We start from the raw sequence: 12,693 nt of genomic DNA on the forward strand, positions 1-12,693 counted from the left end.
CGTGATTCTCGCGGAAGCGTTGGCGTGACAACCGCTGTAATCTCTCGTTGGTGCTGAAGGTGGGCTTATTAACAATTCATTTTCTAAAGTATTTGACGTATTTTTACACGGTGACGGAAATATTTAGCAATGTATTGTCAGCAGTAGTAACTATATTGACTGGAAGGAAGCTATTGTTACCTGAACGGGGACTATGCTGTCGTTACGTGCTAAATTTGAGCTAACAGCTGTTAGCTGTTGTTACTACCAAACACGGGGTCTTATTGTTACTCACCGTCTTTAAAGAAGCCAAACACCCCTGTCAGTCAGCTTTCTTTAAGGTACACTAGGGTAGAATGGAATAAAACAATCAACACATTAATGTTAACTTGACGTTACACCACAGATGAGCACTGATGCTAAATATGCTTTTTCGTTATACGTATAACTTACTTATGTCCTGGTTGCAAACTAAATATCAAATTTGATTTTACCCCCTTATGTATTACTGAACCTCTCACGTTAATATGATCACTGTGCAAGTAAATATCCCAATTTTGCTAGAATGCAGTGGCTCTATTTACTTTCTTGTAACGGAGTCAAATTTGATTTGATTTGATTTACAAACACGTAAAAAAGAAAACAGAAAAGGTCATACAGAAAATAATAATAATGATAATATCATAATTATATAATAATTATATCATTTTTTTGGCATGTCCGAAAAGGAGTTAAGAAGTATGCTCATTTAATCCCATCACTTCTCCGCAGTTCATTGGTTAACTTCCTTTGTCATACATTTGTTTGTATTTACTTTATTTGTTTATTATGGTTATTTTAATTTGTTTTAAATATAAATTCATTCAGAATTTAAAATAACAAATAAGTAAATCAAATTGAGTGAAAAGAAAGAATAAATAACAATATAAATAATTAAATAGACAATAAATAAACAACAATGATAATCAAACTCCATCAGATCACCATTCATTATCAACTAAAAAACATAACCAGCTACATTAGCTCTCTCGATGACCACAAAGTGTCATCTCTAAATCCTTTGCCTCTTTAGCAGAGCTGTTTGTATTTGTGGGTATTGAGTACACTGGGAATACCATGGTTCAGGAATCTAGATCAGATAAACCGTGTTAAATGTAATAAACTAATATGTTTACCTTTCAGCAGGAGCTCAGAAGACACAATGCCAGAAGTCAAGTCAATATTCAGAGAAGTTCTGCCTAAACAAGGTTTGTACCACAGTAGATAGCTTTTGGACAGCAGTAGTTACAAACCAAAGGCTGTTTGTGGAGCTCAATACAACATGTGAACTGTTTAGAAATGTGCAAACGCTTGCAAAATGAGTCAGTGGGTGTTCTGTGCTGCGTGCTCACTCTTTACAGTCTTTTTTACAGCTCAACACCGTTGATATGGTTCCTGTACAAACAGTTACATAATTTGGGCTGATACCATAGTTAGATCAAAATGTAGTTCTGGTGTTAAAAGTGTAATGCTTTATCATAGGTGTACGCTCTTTAGGGGCAGAGCAGCAGATGTGTGTGAAATGTCCAGATGTTTCATGCAGTGAGAGTGATTGGTGGAAACTGACAATCAGTGCTATTGCAACATTAAAAATCTTGGCGGTCGCAGGCTACTTCAATGACACAATTTGAGAGCAGTTTGGCAGTGATGCTCTCAGAGTTGCATCACTTGATTTAAAAGTTTCTGAGTAGGTAAACATTTCTCACTGCTAATGTGCACGAGGCTTCTGTGAAAAGTAGCAACAATCCTGCATAGTACTGTCATCTTTGCATTTAAGGCAAGATCAATTGATGAGATTTGAGAATTTATGGAGGTTTTTTTCTGTTTTGCTACATCCACAGGCCAACTTTCCATGGAAGATGTCCCTACCATGGTTCTGTGTAAGCCAAAGCTGCTCCCACTCAAATCAGTTACCCTTGAGAAACTGGAGAAGATGCAGATGGAGGCTCAAGAGGCTGTCAAGCAGCAGGAAATGGCAATGAAGGAGCAGTTGCAGTAGACGTGGAGGATTCATAACAGCAGGAATGGTCAAATTTGCAGAACATTCTTTCAGATGGATGGCACAAACCCAGAGTAATCACGCACTGGTAGAATAAGTATTTGCATGGACAGTCAAGTGCAGTGCCACGAGGTTACTGATGTTTGGCTTCATAGAGATAAGCTAAGGAGGAAGTAGTCACCCGAGTCTTTTACAGTTCTCTCGTCTTTTTCAAATGCATGTCATTAGTAAGGATTACACTTAGTGCCATTTTTACCAGTGTGGTTAGTTACTGTATTCGTCATACTATTTGTATTATAGCATCTGTTATTTGGCGTTAATGCACACAAATGTCCTCCTTGTTGAGTGAATGCAGAACGATTACTGTCAGATTTAATAGTGAATTTGCAAGATGTATTTAGTAGGGCTGTGCTCAAAAGATCCATACGGCAGACCATATATCGTGATGTACTCATGCTGGTACGTGTATCGATACAGGAGCAAAGGCTGTGACAGCAGTTTTCAAAAATAATCCTCACCTATGGTGCAGTGCACAATACAGCCAATAGGTGGCAACCAAAGCCAATCCACATAACAGATCTGGATGTCTCATTCAAATAAGTAATTCAAGCATGTAAAATTAAAAAAATATCAGAATATTTTATTTGCATTTAGTATTAACTCTGGGATTAGAAACATAATATTTTACTTTTCAGATCTCTGTGACCCTGGATTTTAAGTGGTTTAAGTTGTACCATCGCTGTTTAATAATAAAAGAACAGCTGTTGTCGTAAATTCTGTGTGAACACAAAATCAACGTGTACGTAGATGCATATCACGTTGTGGTCTCTGTTTCGTCATACATGCATATATCACGAGGCTGTAGGCAATACTCAGCCCTACTATTGTATGTTGATATTGTGACATTCACAAAAACAGTCGGTTTATAGAATAGTGATTTAATGAACAAACAAGGTGCAATACTGGTACATTTCACATACACCAGTATCCCTCAAATATAAAAATACACACTCTAAATACCGTTTTTGGGAAGTTACCCAACTGGTATATGTTTTTGCACTTTACTCATGTCTTGATACCTTCAATAATGACATCTCTTTGTAATTAAAGGGTAAAAAGAAAAAAAAAGCCAACACAGCATAGAAACAGCAGCTAGTTAGGGAGCTAGTATTGCATTTAACCAACATTCTCCCCATTCTTTATTTTTTATGCTTAATGCTTTATAAAAGGGGGGGTACCCCTTTATAAAGCTTTTGACACAAACCAGTCATCTCTGTACAAACACTGCCTTCTACAAAACACAAGGTGTGGCAGTGAAATCAAAATACTGTACAAAACAACATGGAATGACACTGCGAGGTGTGGCACTTTAAGGGGTAAGCTTATGTGAATGTTTATATTGAAACACTTTGAAGAAAGTGGTTTACTTCAGTTTCAATCAAAAGTGCATTTTCTCTTTAGCCCACCTCAATTTAAGAAATTTTACATTCTTTGACTGTTAGAAGGGGGGGGGGGTACCCATCTATTTTGAAAAATATGCATGTAAAAAAGTATCTTTATCCTCTTCTTTTCAGGAAATCTGGCACAAAAAGGGCTCCTCAGTAACTTTCAAGTTTGACAACACCACCGTCTCCCTCGCTGATAAATCTCTTCCGGCCTCTGACAAGAGACAGAACATATTAACACTCAGTAACAACCCGATAAAACATCTGTGTCTGAGAAAAGCAGTAGTGGGCACTCACCGACAGGGACAAAGATCTCTTAACTTTACATTAATGATTCCCATACTGAAGCTCTTATCAACAAATTGCTCCAGGATGAAGTATGCACGAGGGACGTCGATGTTGATTTCCGCAATGTCCATATAAACTCTTTCATAGCCCTACGAAAGAAAAAAGAAAAGAAACTTTGTACAAAACAGCCTCTTCCCAGTCAACAGTGGTGCTTGGTGAAATAATTATGTGCAGTGCATAATTTAAACACCAGGTGGCGCCGTACCCTTCTCATTTGGTCCACAGTGATGACGGAGGATGCAGAGAGCGACTTGAGGAGCTGCAGAACCATTTTCAACGTTTTCTCTCCTTTTGACTCCAACACCATCACTATCACCTGAGAAGTATTCACAGCCTTGTATTAGTACTGAACAAACCTTAACTAGTATCTAGTAGAAGCACTTACTGCAGTATAGAGCATACATTTTAGCAAAACATTTAATCTAAATATTTTAGTTGAGACCAAGAGGTGTTTAGACTCCTCAATGGGGATAAAAATGAGGGAATAAAAACTTCAAACTTAGATAACATGTTTGAAATGACAATGGAGTGTTCTGCACACACAATACTGTTAAGTTATACAATGAATGTCTCAGTTTACAGAGATTTCTTTCCTCATGTTTAGCCTCCGACACCTCTGATATGTGATGCTTTATGGAAAGACTGAGTTCGGGCTGTTCTGCCTCAGACTAAAGCAACGCATTTACCTCATAGACAAACTCATGGTGGAAATGGGGAACCTCCAGATCTCTCAGGCACCTCTCAGCCTCCTTGCTGTCACCAGATAGGATGTACTCCTTCAGCAGCAGGTTCATCTGGCAGGACAGAGATAAGAAATTACATTTTTTTCACATGTGGCATTTTTTCCCATACAGCTACAAAAGTGTATTTGTTAAGGCTAAGCATAAACACAATATTGTTAGAAATACCCTTCTCTACAAACAGTAACGCAGGCAGGTAAAAAATGGTAACGCTGTGCTGTTTGTTCTCGAGCATCTGAGAGAAAGAGCTGAGGATGTTCCTGAAGGGGTGCTGAATAGATCAAAGTTAGAGCAGCGTTTGCACAGAAATAATGAAATGGCTCATTTGAGAGATCCTTTGAAATAAATGAAGAACATTACATGTACATGTTTTTAACTATATTCTATATTTTGTTTTTCTTGGCTAAGTAGCCTCATTCACAGTGGTGAATTTGCTGAACCAGATAAAGCTTTATAAACACAAAATGCAAACACACAAAGAAATAATAATTCAACTATTTTTTTAGTTATAAAAATAAATAACACAAAATACATGAGTTAATAAACAGAAGACACTAGACTTCTCCTGGTGTCTGCGTTATGTAATCTACCTCTTTGATGAGCTGCGTGACAGGTCTCTGGCCCCCGCCTGTCCCCCACTGGTTGCGTAGGCCCTCCATACTCATCTTCAGGAGCACCGCCGCCCGGTCTAGTGACGCTCTGGAAGATAAAAATAACAGGCAAGGTTTGTGGGGCAAAGTTGTCACACTGTAGCATGCACTGTTGCATTGTTGTCCCATCTCTCCTACCTGTAAGTGACCACACTGCTTCTACTCAGATATATAAAGCATTCCAGTGTTTCACATGGTGGTTACATCTGTTTTGTGGGTGACTTTGATATTATTTATCACACTGTTGTACTTACTGAAAAACATTTTGGGTATGACTTGATTGATTTATGTGATCTAGAATATTCACAAGATTTGCTTCCTTTGCCTTTAATACATTTCTACTTTTGTTTACATGCATTAACACTCACCTCGAAGATAGTTCTTCCAGCATATGAAATACATTATCAAAACTGGGATAAGCCCATCAATGGGATATTCATGTAAACACTGTATGATTCCTGACAGAATACCCTCTTATCTTTAGGGGTCCACTGTCACACCTTCAAGGATTTTCATGAAAACAGAAAACTATGGCAACATCCAAACCACGTTTTCTACGTTTTTCTAAAATGGTGTGTCAAAACGAAAACTTCTGACCACACAAGTGTACTGCATCTTAATGAATATATATATATATATATATATATATATATATATATATATATATATATTAAAAGTGATAATTCACACTTTGTGTATGTATATATATATATAGTAACACATCTGAAAACACATATCTCACGACCATTCGCGTATACTGGGCTTGAGCATACTGGTATAAAACAGGAAGTGGATTGTCTAATGGTACTCTGAGGTGGAATATCAAGGATGTATAAGCTGAAAATACTTTGGAGGAAGTAAGAACAGAAATTTATTTACATGGACCGACAAGAAGATGGAACGTCACTGAAAGATGGCAAGTGAGGACGTGAGGATGTAACGTGGACGTGTGGCGTAAACGTAGCTAAAGATTTACGTTTTAAAAGAAAACATGGTCGTGAGGATTTAGCCTAGAATCACGATCAGCGATCACATACCTTGTGTACTGACAGTCAACTCTGCCTTTGTAGCCCTCGACGTAGCTCTTAGACAATATTTGGTCACTCACAGCGCGTGCGATGAATTGGCCCACCAACTGGAAAATGGAAAGCAAAAGCAACAAAACAATGAACAAACTAATGTTACAGCATGTTGAACATGGCAAAGTTTGATATAAAGTTGATTCTTACATATTTAAAAATCAATCATGTAAAGGTTTTTTATTCCATTACTTCAAGGAACAGTGTCCTCTTACCACAGTAAACAGAACGCTCTTTTCGCTGCATTAGAATATATAAAATTTAATACATTTAACAGGCCCCATATTATGAGAATTTTCAGGTTCATACTTGTATTTTGAGTCAACATGTTTACAAGCTTTAATGATGAAAAAACACACTATTTTTCTCATTCTGTCTGTTAGAATGTACCTGTATTCACTCTGTCTGAAACACTAACTGTAACGGCACTGTAGCTGCGCTTTCTACCTCTACATATTAAAGTTGTGACATCACAACTGTTCAGAAGTCCCGACAGCTCATTTTAGAAGACACAGTTCCTGAATACTGGCAATGTATTGTGAATTCCTCTGTGGATTGACAGTTTAATACTTTCACAGTATTTATATAGCACCTCAACCTGCTTTATAATAAGAAAAGACTGTGAATTATCCCTTTTTACAGTATAGGAACTTAAAAAAAAAGTACAAGTAGATTTTTTAAGAGAAACCCTGTTGCACATTACTAGGTCACACTAACAACATTTTTTCAGTTTGAAGAACTGGAGGCCCCACAAAAACACTGACATGACAGATGACGAACAGTGGCCTCGAGGGCATGTGTGTATATGTTTGTTTACAGTAGTGTGAGCACATGATTTAGGTAAACGAAATAGCTGGCTTTGCTCTTCTGGCCTGCACAAAGCCTGCGCTCAACACTGATCATTGTTCCTGTTCAGACAAGAGGCAGCTCCGTCTCATTTGACCCGTGGCTGTGGCTAGACTGGGAGGCACATGAGGAGAAAGAGAGGAGTGTGCAGTGTGTGTGAGAAACTGAGAAAGACAGAGTGAAAGGGGTAAAGGGGAGGAGGTGGAGGCAGGGCAGAGTCATAATAATGCCCTTTTAAATCCACAGAGAACTGTGAGAGTGGGACAGAAATCACTAGCGAGCCCCAGTAAGACAGTGACAGATGGGCTGTGGGGGGAGGATGACCAATAACCCTGTGAGGCGTCCTTTGCTGAGCTTGCATTTTGCGAGCACAGACAGACAATGGACAGAGATCTTACACACACACACACACACACACACACACACACACACACACACACACACACACACACACACACACACACACACACACACACACACACACACACACACACACACACACACACACACACACACACACACACACACACACACACACACACACACACACACACACACACACACACACACACACACACACACACACACACACACACCTTCTCTCGGATGGTGAGGCGAAGAGCAGGTTTTAAAAATCGAAGGTGTTTTTGTCTACAAGCGTGTGAAGAGAATTAAATAATCAGGTTAATTTGAAACGTAGTCTACTCAAGGAATCGATAACTCAAGCCCATCCCTAATACCCATCCTGAGTTTGTGACTATTTAGGGTATTTCAGCCCCTTTCACACATGCACTGCAAACCTGAAATTATCTAGACATTACCCGGCCGAGCTGTATGTGAGAACGCAAATTTCGAGGTCAGTGGGACCGGGCATCAAACAGAGTTTACCCTCCTAGCTCTCTATTACAAAGACTGCTTAAACTCAGAGTGAGCCCATGTGAATGGAGCTGCTTAGTCTCCACATGAGGAAAACAAAGGACACTCACCTGCGGGGCTCCGGGTGTATCCAGGACCAGATCGGGCAGCTCTAGGAGCAGTTTGTCAAAGGACTTTTCCATGTCATCGCGGGACAGCACCGGCCCACACAGGTCAGCCAGCAGCCTGGAGGTGAGCTCCCGGTGGCTGGCTTTGGCCTCCAGGGCCAGCGACACAGCCAGTGATGGCACCTCACTCCGCATGGGACCCAGGTTCAGTTCTGCAAGCAGCTCCTGGATGTGGAGACAGAGACAGAGGTTAGCTTGGCATGGGCTTTAGGGTTACGTTCATGTCTTTCACTTCTTGTTATTTTTTGACAACTTTCTATGTAGATTTCTGCTTCTGTCACACATGAGCACATTTGCTGACAGGTTATTTCCTGCATGCTTACCGCCACTTCATTTGTGTCTCCATGTTCAAAGTACTCTTGCACTATGGGGCTGACTGTCTTCTCAAAGTCCCCCTCATCCAGCGGGGGAACAACAGTCTCATACACACAGTTTTCCTGTCAAAACAGTCATTAACTAAGGATGGGCTGCCATACATGTTGGTCATTTTATTGGGCATTAACATTTACAGTACATGACTCACTAGGACAGTTTGTGGCATTTACATGAAAGATTATTACGACATTTGTTATTTTATCTAGCGAACAGATGATTAATAAGAAAAACACACGATATGATGCAAGTTAGTGAATCAACTTCACAAACTACACCTTCAAAAATTACCACATAACATCAAAGTCCCAACATAAAGTACACATGACATAATAATGTTATTCCAGGGCTGTGCATAGGATTGCGTTAGATTTGACAAGTGAGCGGGCTATTCTAAACACTGTTTGAGATATTGCCTTCACATGTACAATAAAGACAATATCAACGCACAGTCAGTACCTGAGCTTCGTCATAGTTGGGGTCTTTCTGATCTACCTCCTGCTTTTCATAAACTTCACCAGATCGGCCCCACACACCTTTACCTCCAGCTCCACCTGCGGACAAAAGTCAGTGACAATGTTAGACATGAGATCTGACAACATCACAATCACACATTTGAAGGAAAAATATATTAGAAAAAGAAGATTTAGTGCAACTGTGTAACTGTGTTTCTGCCTCTTGTCCAGGTTTTTAATCTCAATAACCTCCCTGGTTAAATAAAGGTTAAATAAAAGAAATATCTGGGTTAGCTGAAACATGAGCTGTTTTGTAAAGAAAACAAAAACCAAACAGCTTTTACTTGTATGTAATAGTTCCCAATACATGGCTGAAAGAAAGTCAAGTTGCAGCTTTTGGGAGCATCCCCGTCTCTGAATGTGATTCCCCTGAAAAATAACTCTACCTTTTCGAAAGATGACACAATAAGAAAGTTAAGTGGTGAGGTCTACAGAGTATGATGTCACGTCTCAAAATATTGAGACACAGAAACAGAAATGTGATGCTGATCAGCAGGGAAACATTTCAAATCTCGAGTGCTTTTGTAACATGGTCAGATTAAGTCTTACCCACTGCAGGGTGCAAGTTCCAGACAAATCCCAGACACATTTTCAGAATCATTAAGAGCATGACCACCCCCATGCTGCGAGAGGTTTATTTTCAGGTCTTGACCTCCAGACATCATTTGAGACCTCCAGATTGTATTTAAATGTGTGTGATATTTTCTTTAAGCCTCTCGGTTCGTGCAGTTCTGACGTGAAAAAGGAAATAACAGCCCAGCAGGCTTTTAACTTGACAGGATGTGCGCAGGTAGTTGAGTCAACACTATCGCTGTTATAATATTATTATTAATGTCGTGTTGATTATTATCTGTATGTGGAGTCTGCATAAATACCCATGATACATGTTTTAACCTTAGGTCCAAACATGCTGTGATATAATCCTTGTATGCGTTACACAAACTAACATCTGCTGGGTCAGAGGTCAGCACTAACAGATTGAGGACAGTTTAAGAAGCCCAATACCCCAGCAGCTTTTGAGACACGCGTTAGTTCCACCCAGTACTCAGCATATGACATGCCACTATATTTAGCACAGCCCACATTGGTTGTGCAAAACTGTTCCACCACCATGGTGGACTCCAGTTTGCACTCAACAGAGATTCTGCACATCTGCTGAATTTGTGCCAACACTCTTCCATCCTTCAAGTCAGCGCTCAAAACTCACCTTTTCACTCTTGCTTTTAACCTTTAACATCTTTTTTGGGTTGTTTTCCTGTTTATGTTCTGTTTAGTTTTATTTAGTTGCTCTTGTCAAAGCATCTTTGAGCACCTGGAAAAGTGCTATATAAATTTAATGCATTATTAGTTTTTCCAAACTGATATACATTTACTTTTAATGCAAGAGAGCTCAAATAACAGGGCTCCACTGGTGTGACAGCTCTGTTATGCAACCAGAAAAACAGACAGACATTGTGACAACAGAAATTTTACTTGCTCCAGGTCCACTGAGAAGAGCAAAGTGACTAAATGTACTGCAGTCTGTCGGGTCATACAAGTAGGCTGCATGCTTACATCACTGAATAAGGACAGAGTGAGAGAAAGCTGGACAATCAGAAGCAGAACGCTCGCTGTATTCTGATCTGCTTATACATTTGTGACGTGTCCTTGTTACTTTTAAAATACAGTTTGGGCCAAGGAGAAGGCAAGTCAGAGGAGCCATCTTTGGTTTGATGGATAAATTGGAAGAAGACAGTAAGCCATGCAACATCAGGTGAATGCCTAATGCTGTTAGCTACCACTGTGCCCTCCAGCGACACAAAAACAGAAAACAAATGCTCCATAAACCTTATAAAAGTTACATTTCCCCCTTGCCAGTTGTCTCCGTAGCCACTGGTGGCAGTCCAAAAGGTGAAATATTCATAGTCCAAAGCAGCAACTTTTGCTACACTACACACAAATACCGCCAAGACTATTATTAATTAACTTTGTATAGAAATATACAAAAAAAGCTTGGCTGAGCAGATGGTAAGAAAATAAAAAGGATGTGACCCGCTCAAAATCCCCTCGCCTTTTATGTGCATACTATTGGTTTATGGCGACTAGATGGAGGGCCACTAGGTGATGACAAGTAGGTGCACAGTGATGAAGGCCTTCGCTTTCTTTGATTAACTTTTACTCGCCTGTGGTTATGACCAGCAAAAAGGTTTTCCTTTGAAACTCAGAGCAGCTGAGACATTCGATTTTTTTGATATCACAATCTTAAGTGACAACATCACATCATCATACTAAAAGAACTTCATTTATTCAAATGTTGAATCTTCTTACCTTTTTTTGGAAGACCTCTGCCCTTGCCCAGTCGGGACTTTCTGTCCAATAGCTTGCTCTTGGGGCTGACGGGTGCCACCAAGGTTCCCCTGACCACGTCCCCATTATCACTGAGAGAGTCCCCCCTGCCGGAGTCCCTGGAGGAGTTCTTTCTCAGCCTCCGCTTGGCCTTCGCCTTGAGACGTGCTTCGTGGATGCTGTTGCTAGACGAGGACAGCCAGTTGCCATTGATTTCGTTTTTTATGTTTTTGTTGACATTGTCTTCCTCTCCAGATACAAAAGAGTCACTCAGGTCTTCCGCCTCTGTTGGATTTCAGGGGGAAAAAACGAGTTAGAGGTTATGTTTAAGTAGACAAACTATAAGTAAGTAGCTTTTGGTTCCATGAAGCAAATCGACTAGTTTACCCCGTGCATAAGCAACCATAGTAACTGAACTGTGTTGACTTTGCTTTATGGAAACTTAAAATGAGTCAGACTAATAAGAACAATAAGAACTTTATTTATTGATAAGGTAAAAAATACAGTAAAGAGACATTAAAATAATAAATGGATAAAATAAATTAAAAAACGATATCACATAAAAGTCAAGTCAAGTCAAGTCAGTTTTATTGTCAAAAATTGCAATATGTATGACATACAAATGCAAAAAATGAAATTACAGTCCTCTCAGACCCAGTGCAAACAGCATATACATACAACATAATAAAAATAATAAAAATATACAAAGAGTAAAAAATATACAAAGAGTAAAAAAAAATGAAATGAAATGCAAAGCTAAGTCTATAACTTATATAAATGTTTTAAGAAGTGATTTAGAAGAAGTCACCCATGCTTCATGTCAGCCTGAATCATACCCACAAAATGTAGGATGAGCAGCAGAACGAAACCAGTGTGAAATGCAACATCACTAAAGTGCAAGAAAATAAGATCTCAACCACTTCCGCATGAAAAAGCCCCACACAGGGGACGGTGCATTTAAATCGTTGCCACACTCACCAACGGGGTTTGCGTTCAGCCAGGCCTCGCAGTCAGTTGCCATGTTTTACAGTAGAAAAACAGATTTTGCAGCGGAACAGCGTGCAAAAAAAGTGTCAGTGGATACCTGCAACGTTAAAGAGGAAACCGATGTGTTACAAGCATGCATCAGCTAATGACATGAGCAGACACCCTGCAGACACCCTGCAGCGCAACAGCATCCCCTCCCCCTATTCATTCAGTGTTGATAAACAATGGAACGTTGCGTTCACTGTCAAAATAAAAAGCTGCGTCAAAACAATCCAGAGAGTCTAACTGCGCATATAAAACGGTTTATTTCTCACGTATATAATATC

The 12,693-nt window shown here is 39.6% G+C and overlaps 2 protein-coding genes across 3 annotated transcripts in view; one reads left to right on the forward strand and one right to left on the reverse strand.

Moving 5' to 3' along the window:
- On the forward strand, positions 1–2,775 carry bbip1 (BBSome interacting protein 1). Of its 2 annotated transcripts, none has more exons than XM_083932368.1 (3): positions 1–59; positions 1,165–1,226; positions 1,860–2,775. In XM_083932368.1, exons 2-3 carry the CDS (start codon positions 1,181–1,183, stop codon positions 2,015–2,017), a joined length of 204 nt encoding a protein of 67 aa, XP_083788494.1. In that variant the 5' UTR covers positions 1–59; positions 1,165–1,180; the 3' UTR covers positions 2,018–2,775. The 2 variants fall into 2 exon arrangements, with proteins under 2 accessions (XP_083788494.1, XP_083788493.1); XM_083932367.1 differs by having other exon boundaries at positions 14–59; positions 1,162–1,226.
- A 175-nt stretch (positions 2,776–2,950) lies between these two features.
- pdcd4b (programmed cell death 4b) overlaps positions 2,951–12,693 on the reverse strand; it is a 10,033-nt gene continuing 290 nt past the window's right edge. Inside the window, exons 2-12 of the mRNA XM_083925921.1 lie at positions 12,359–12,464; positions 11,363–11,665; positions 9,000–9,094; positions 8,492–8,605; positions 8,112–8,333; positions 6,238–6,335; positions 5,141–5,249; positions 4,497–4,604; positions 4,016–4,126; positions 3,760–3,899; positions 2,951–3,676 (exon numbers count right to left, since the gene is read on the reverse strand). Of these exons, the coding sequence (XP_083782047.1) occupies positions 3,616–3,676; positions 3,760–3,899; positions 4,016–4,126; positions 4,497–4,604; positions 5,141–5,249; positions 6,238–6,335; positions 8,112–8,333; positions 8,492–8,605; positions 9,000–9,094; positions 11,363–11,665; positions 12,359–12,401 (1,404 nt within the window). The 5' untranslated portion in view covers positions 12,402–12,464 and the 3' untranslated portion in view covers positions 2,951–3,615. The remainder of the gene's footprint in view (positions 3,677–3,759; positions 3,900–4,015; positions 4,127–4,496; positions 4,605–5,140; positions 5,250–6,237; positions 6,336–8,111; positions 8,334–8,491; positions 8,606–8,999; positions 9,095–11,362; positions 11,666–12,358; positions 12,465–12,693) is intronic.

This window comes from Echiichthys vipera (genome assembly GCF_963691815.1).
Source record: "Echiichthys vipera genome assembly, chromosome: 2".
Taxonomy (NCBI): domain Eukaryota; kingdom Metazoa; phylum Chordata; class Actinopteri; order Perciformes; family Trachinidae; genus Echiichthys; species Echiichthys vipera.

What these genes read in the sequence shown, in the direction of transcription:
- bbip1 (XM_083932368.1), top strand. Translation starts at nt 1,181, where the DNA reads ATGCCAGAAGTCAAGTCAATATTCAGAGAAGTTCTGCCTAAACAAG. An exon ending in AGAAGTTCTGCCTAAACAAG is followed by an intron (nt 1,227 to 1,859) that starts GTTTGTACCACA and finishes CTACATCCACAG; the next exon opens with GCCAACTTTCCATGGAAGAT.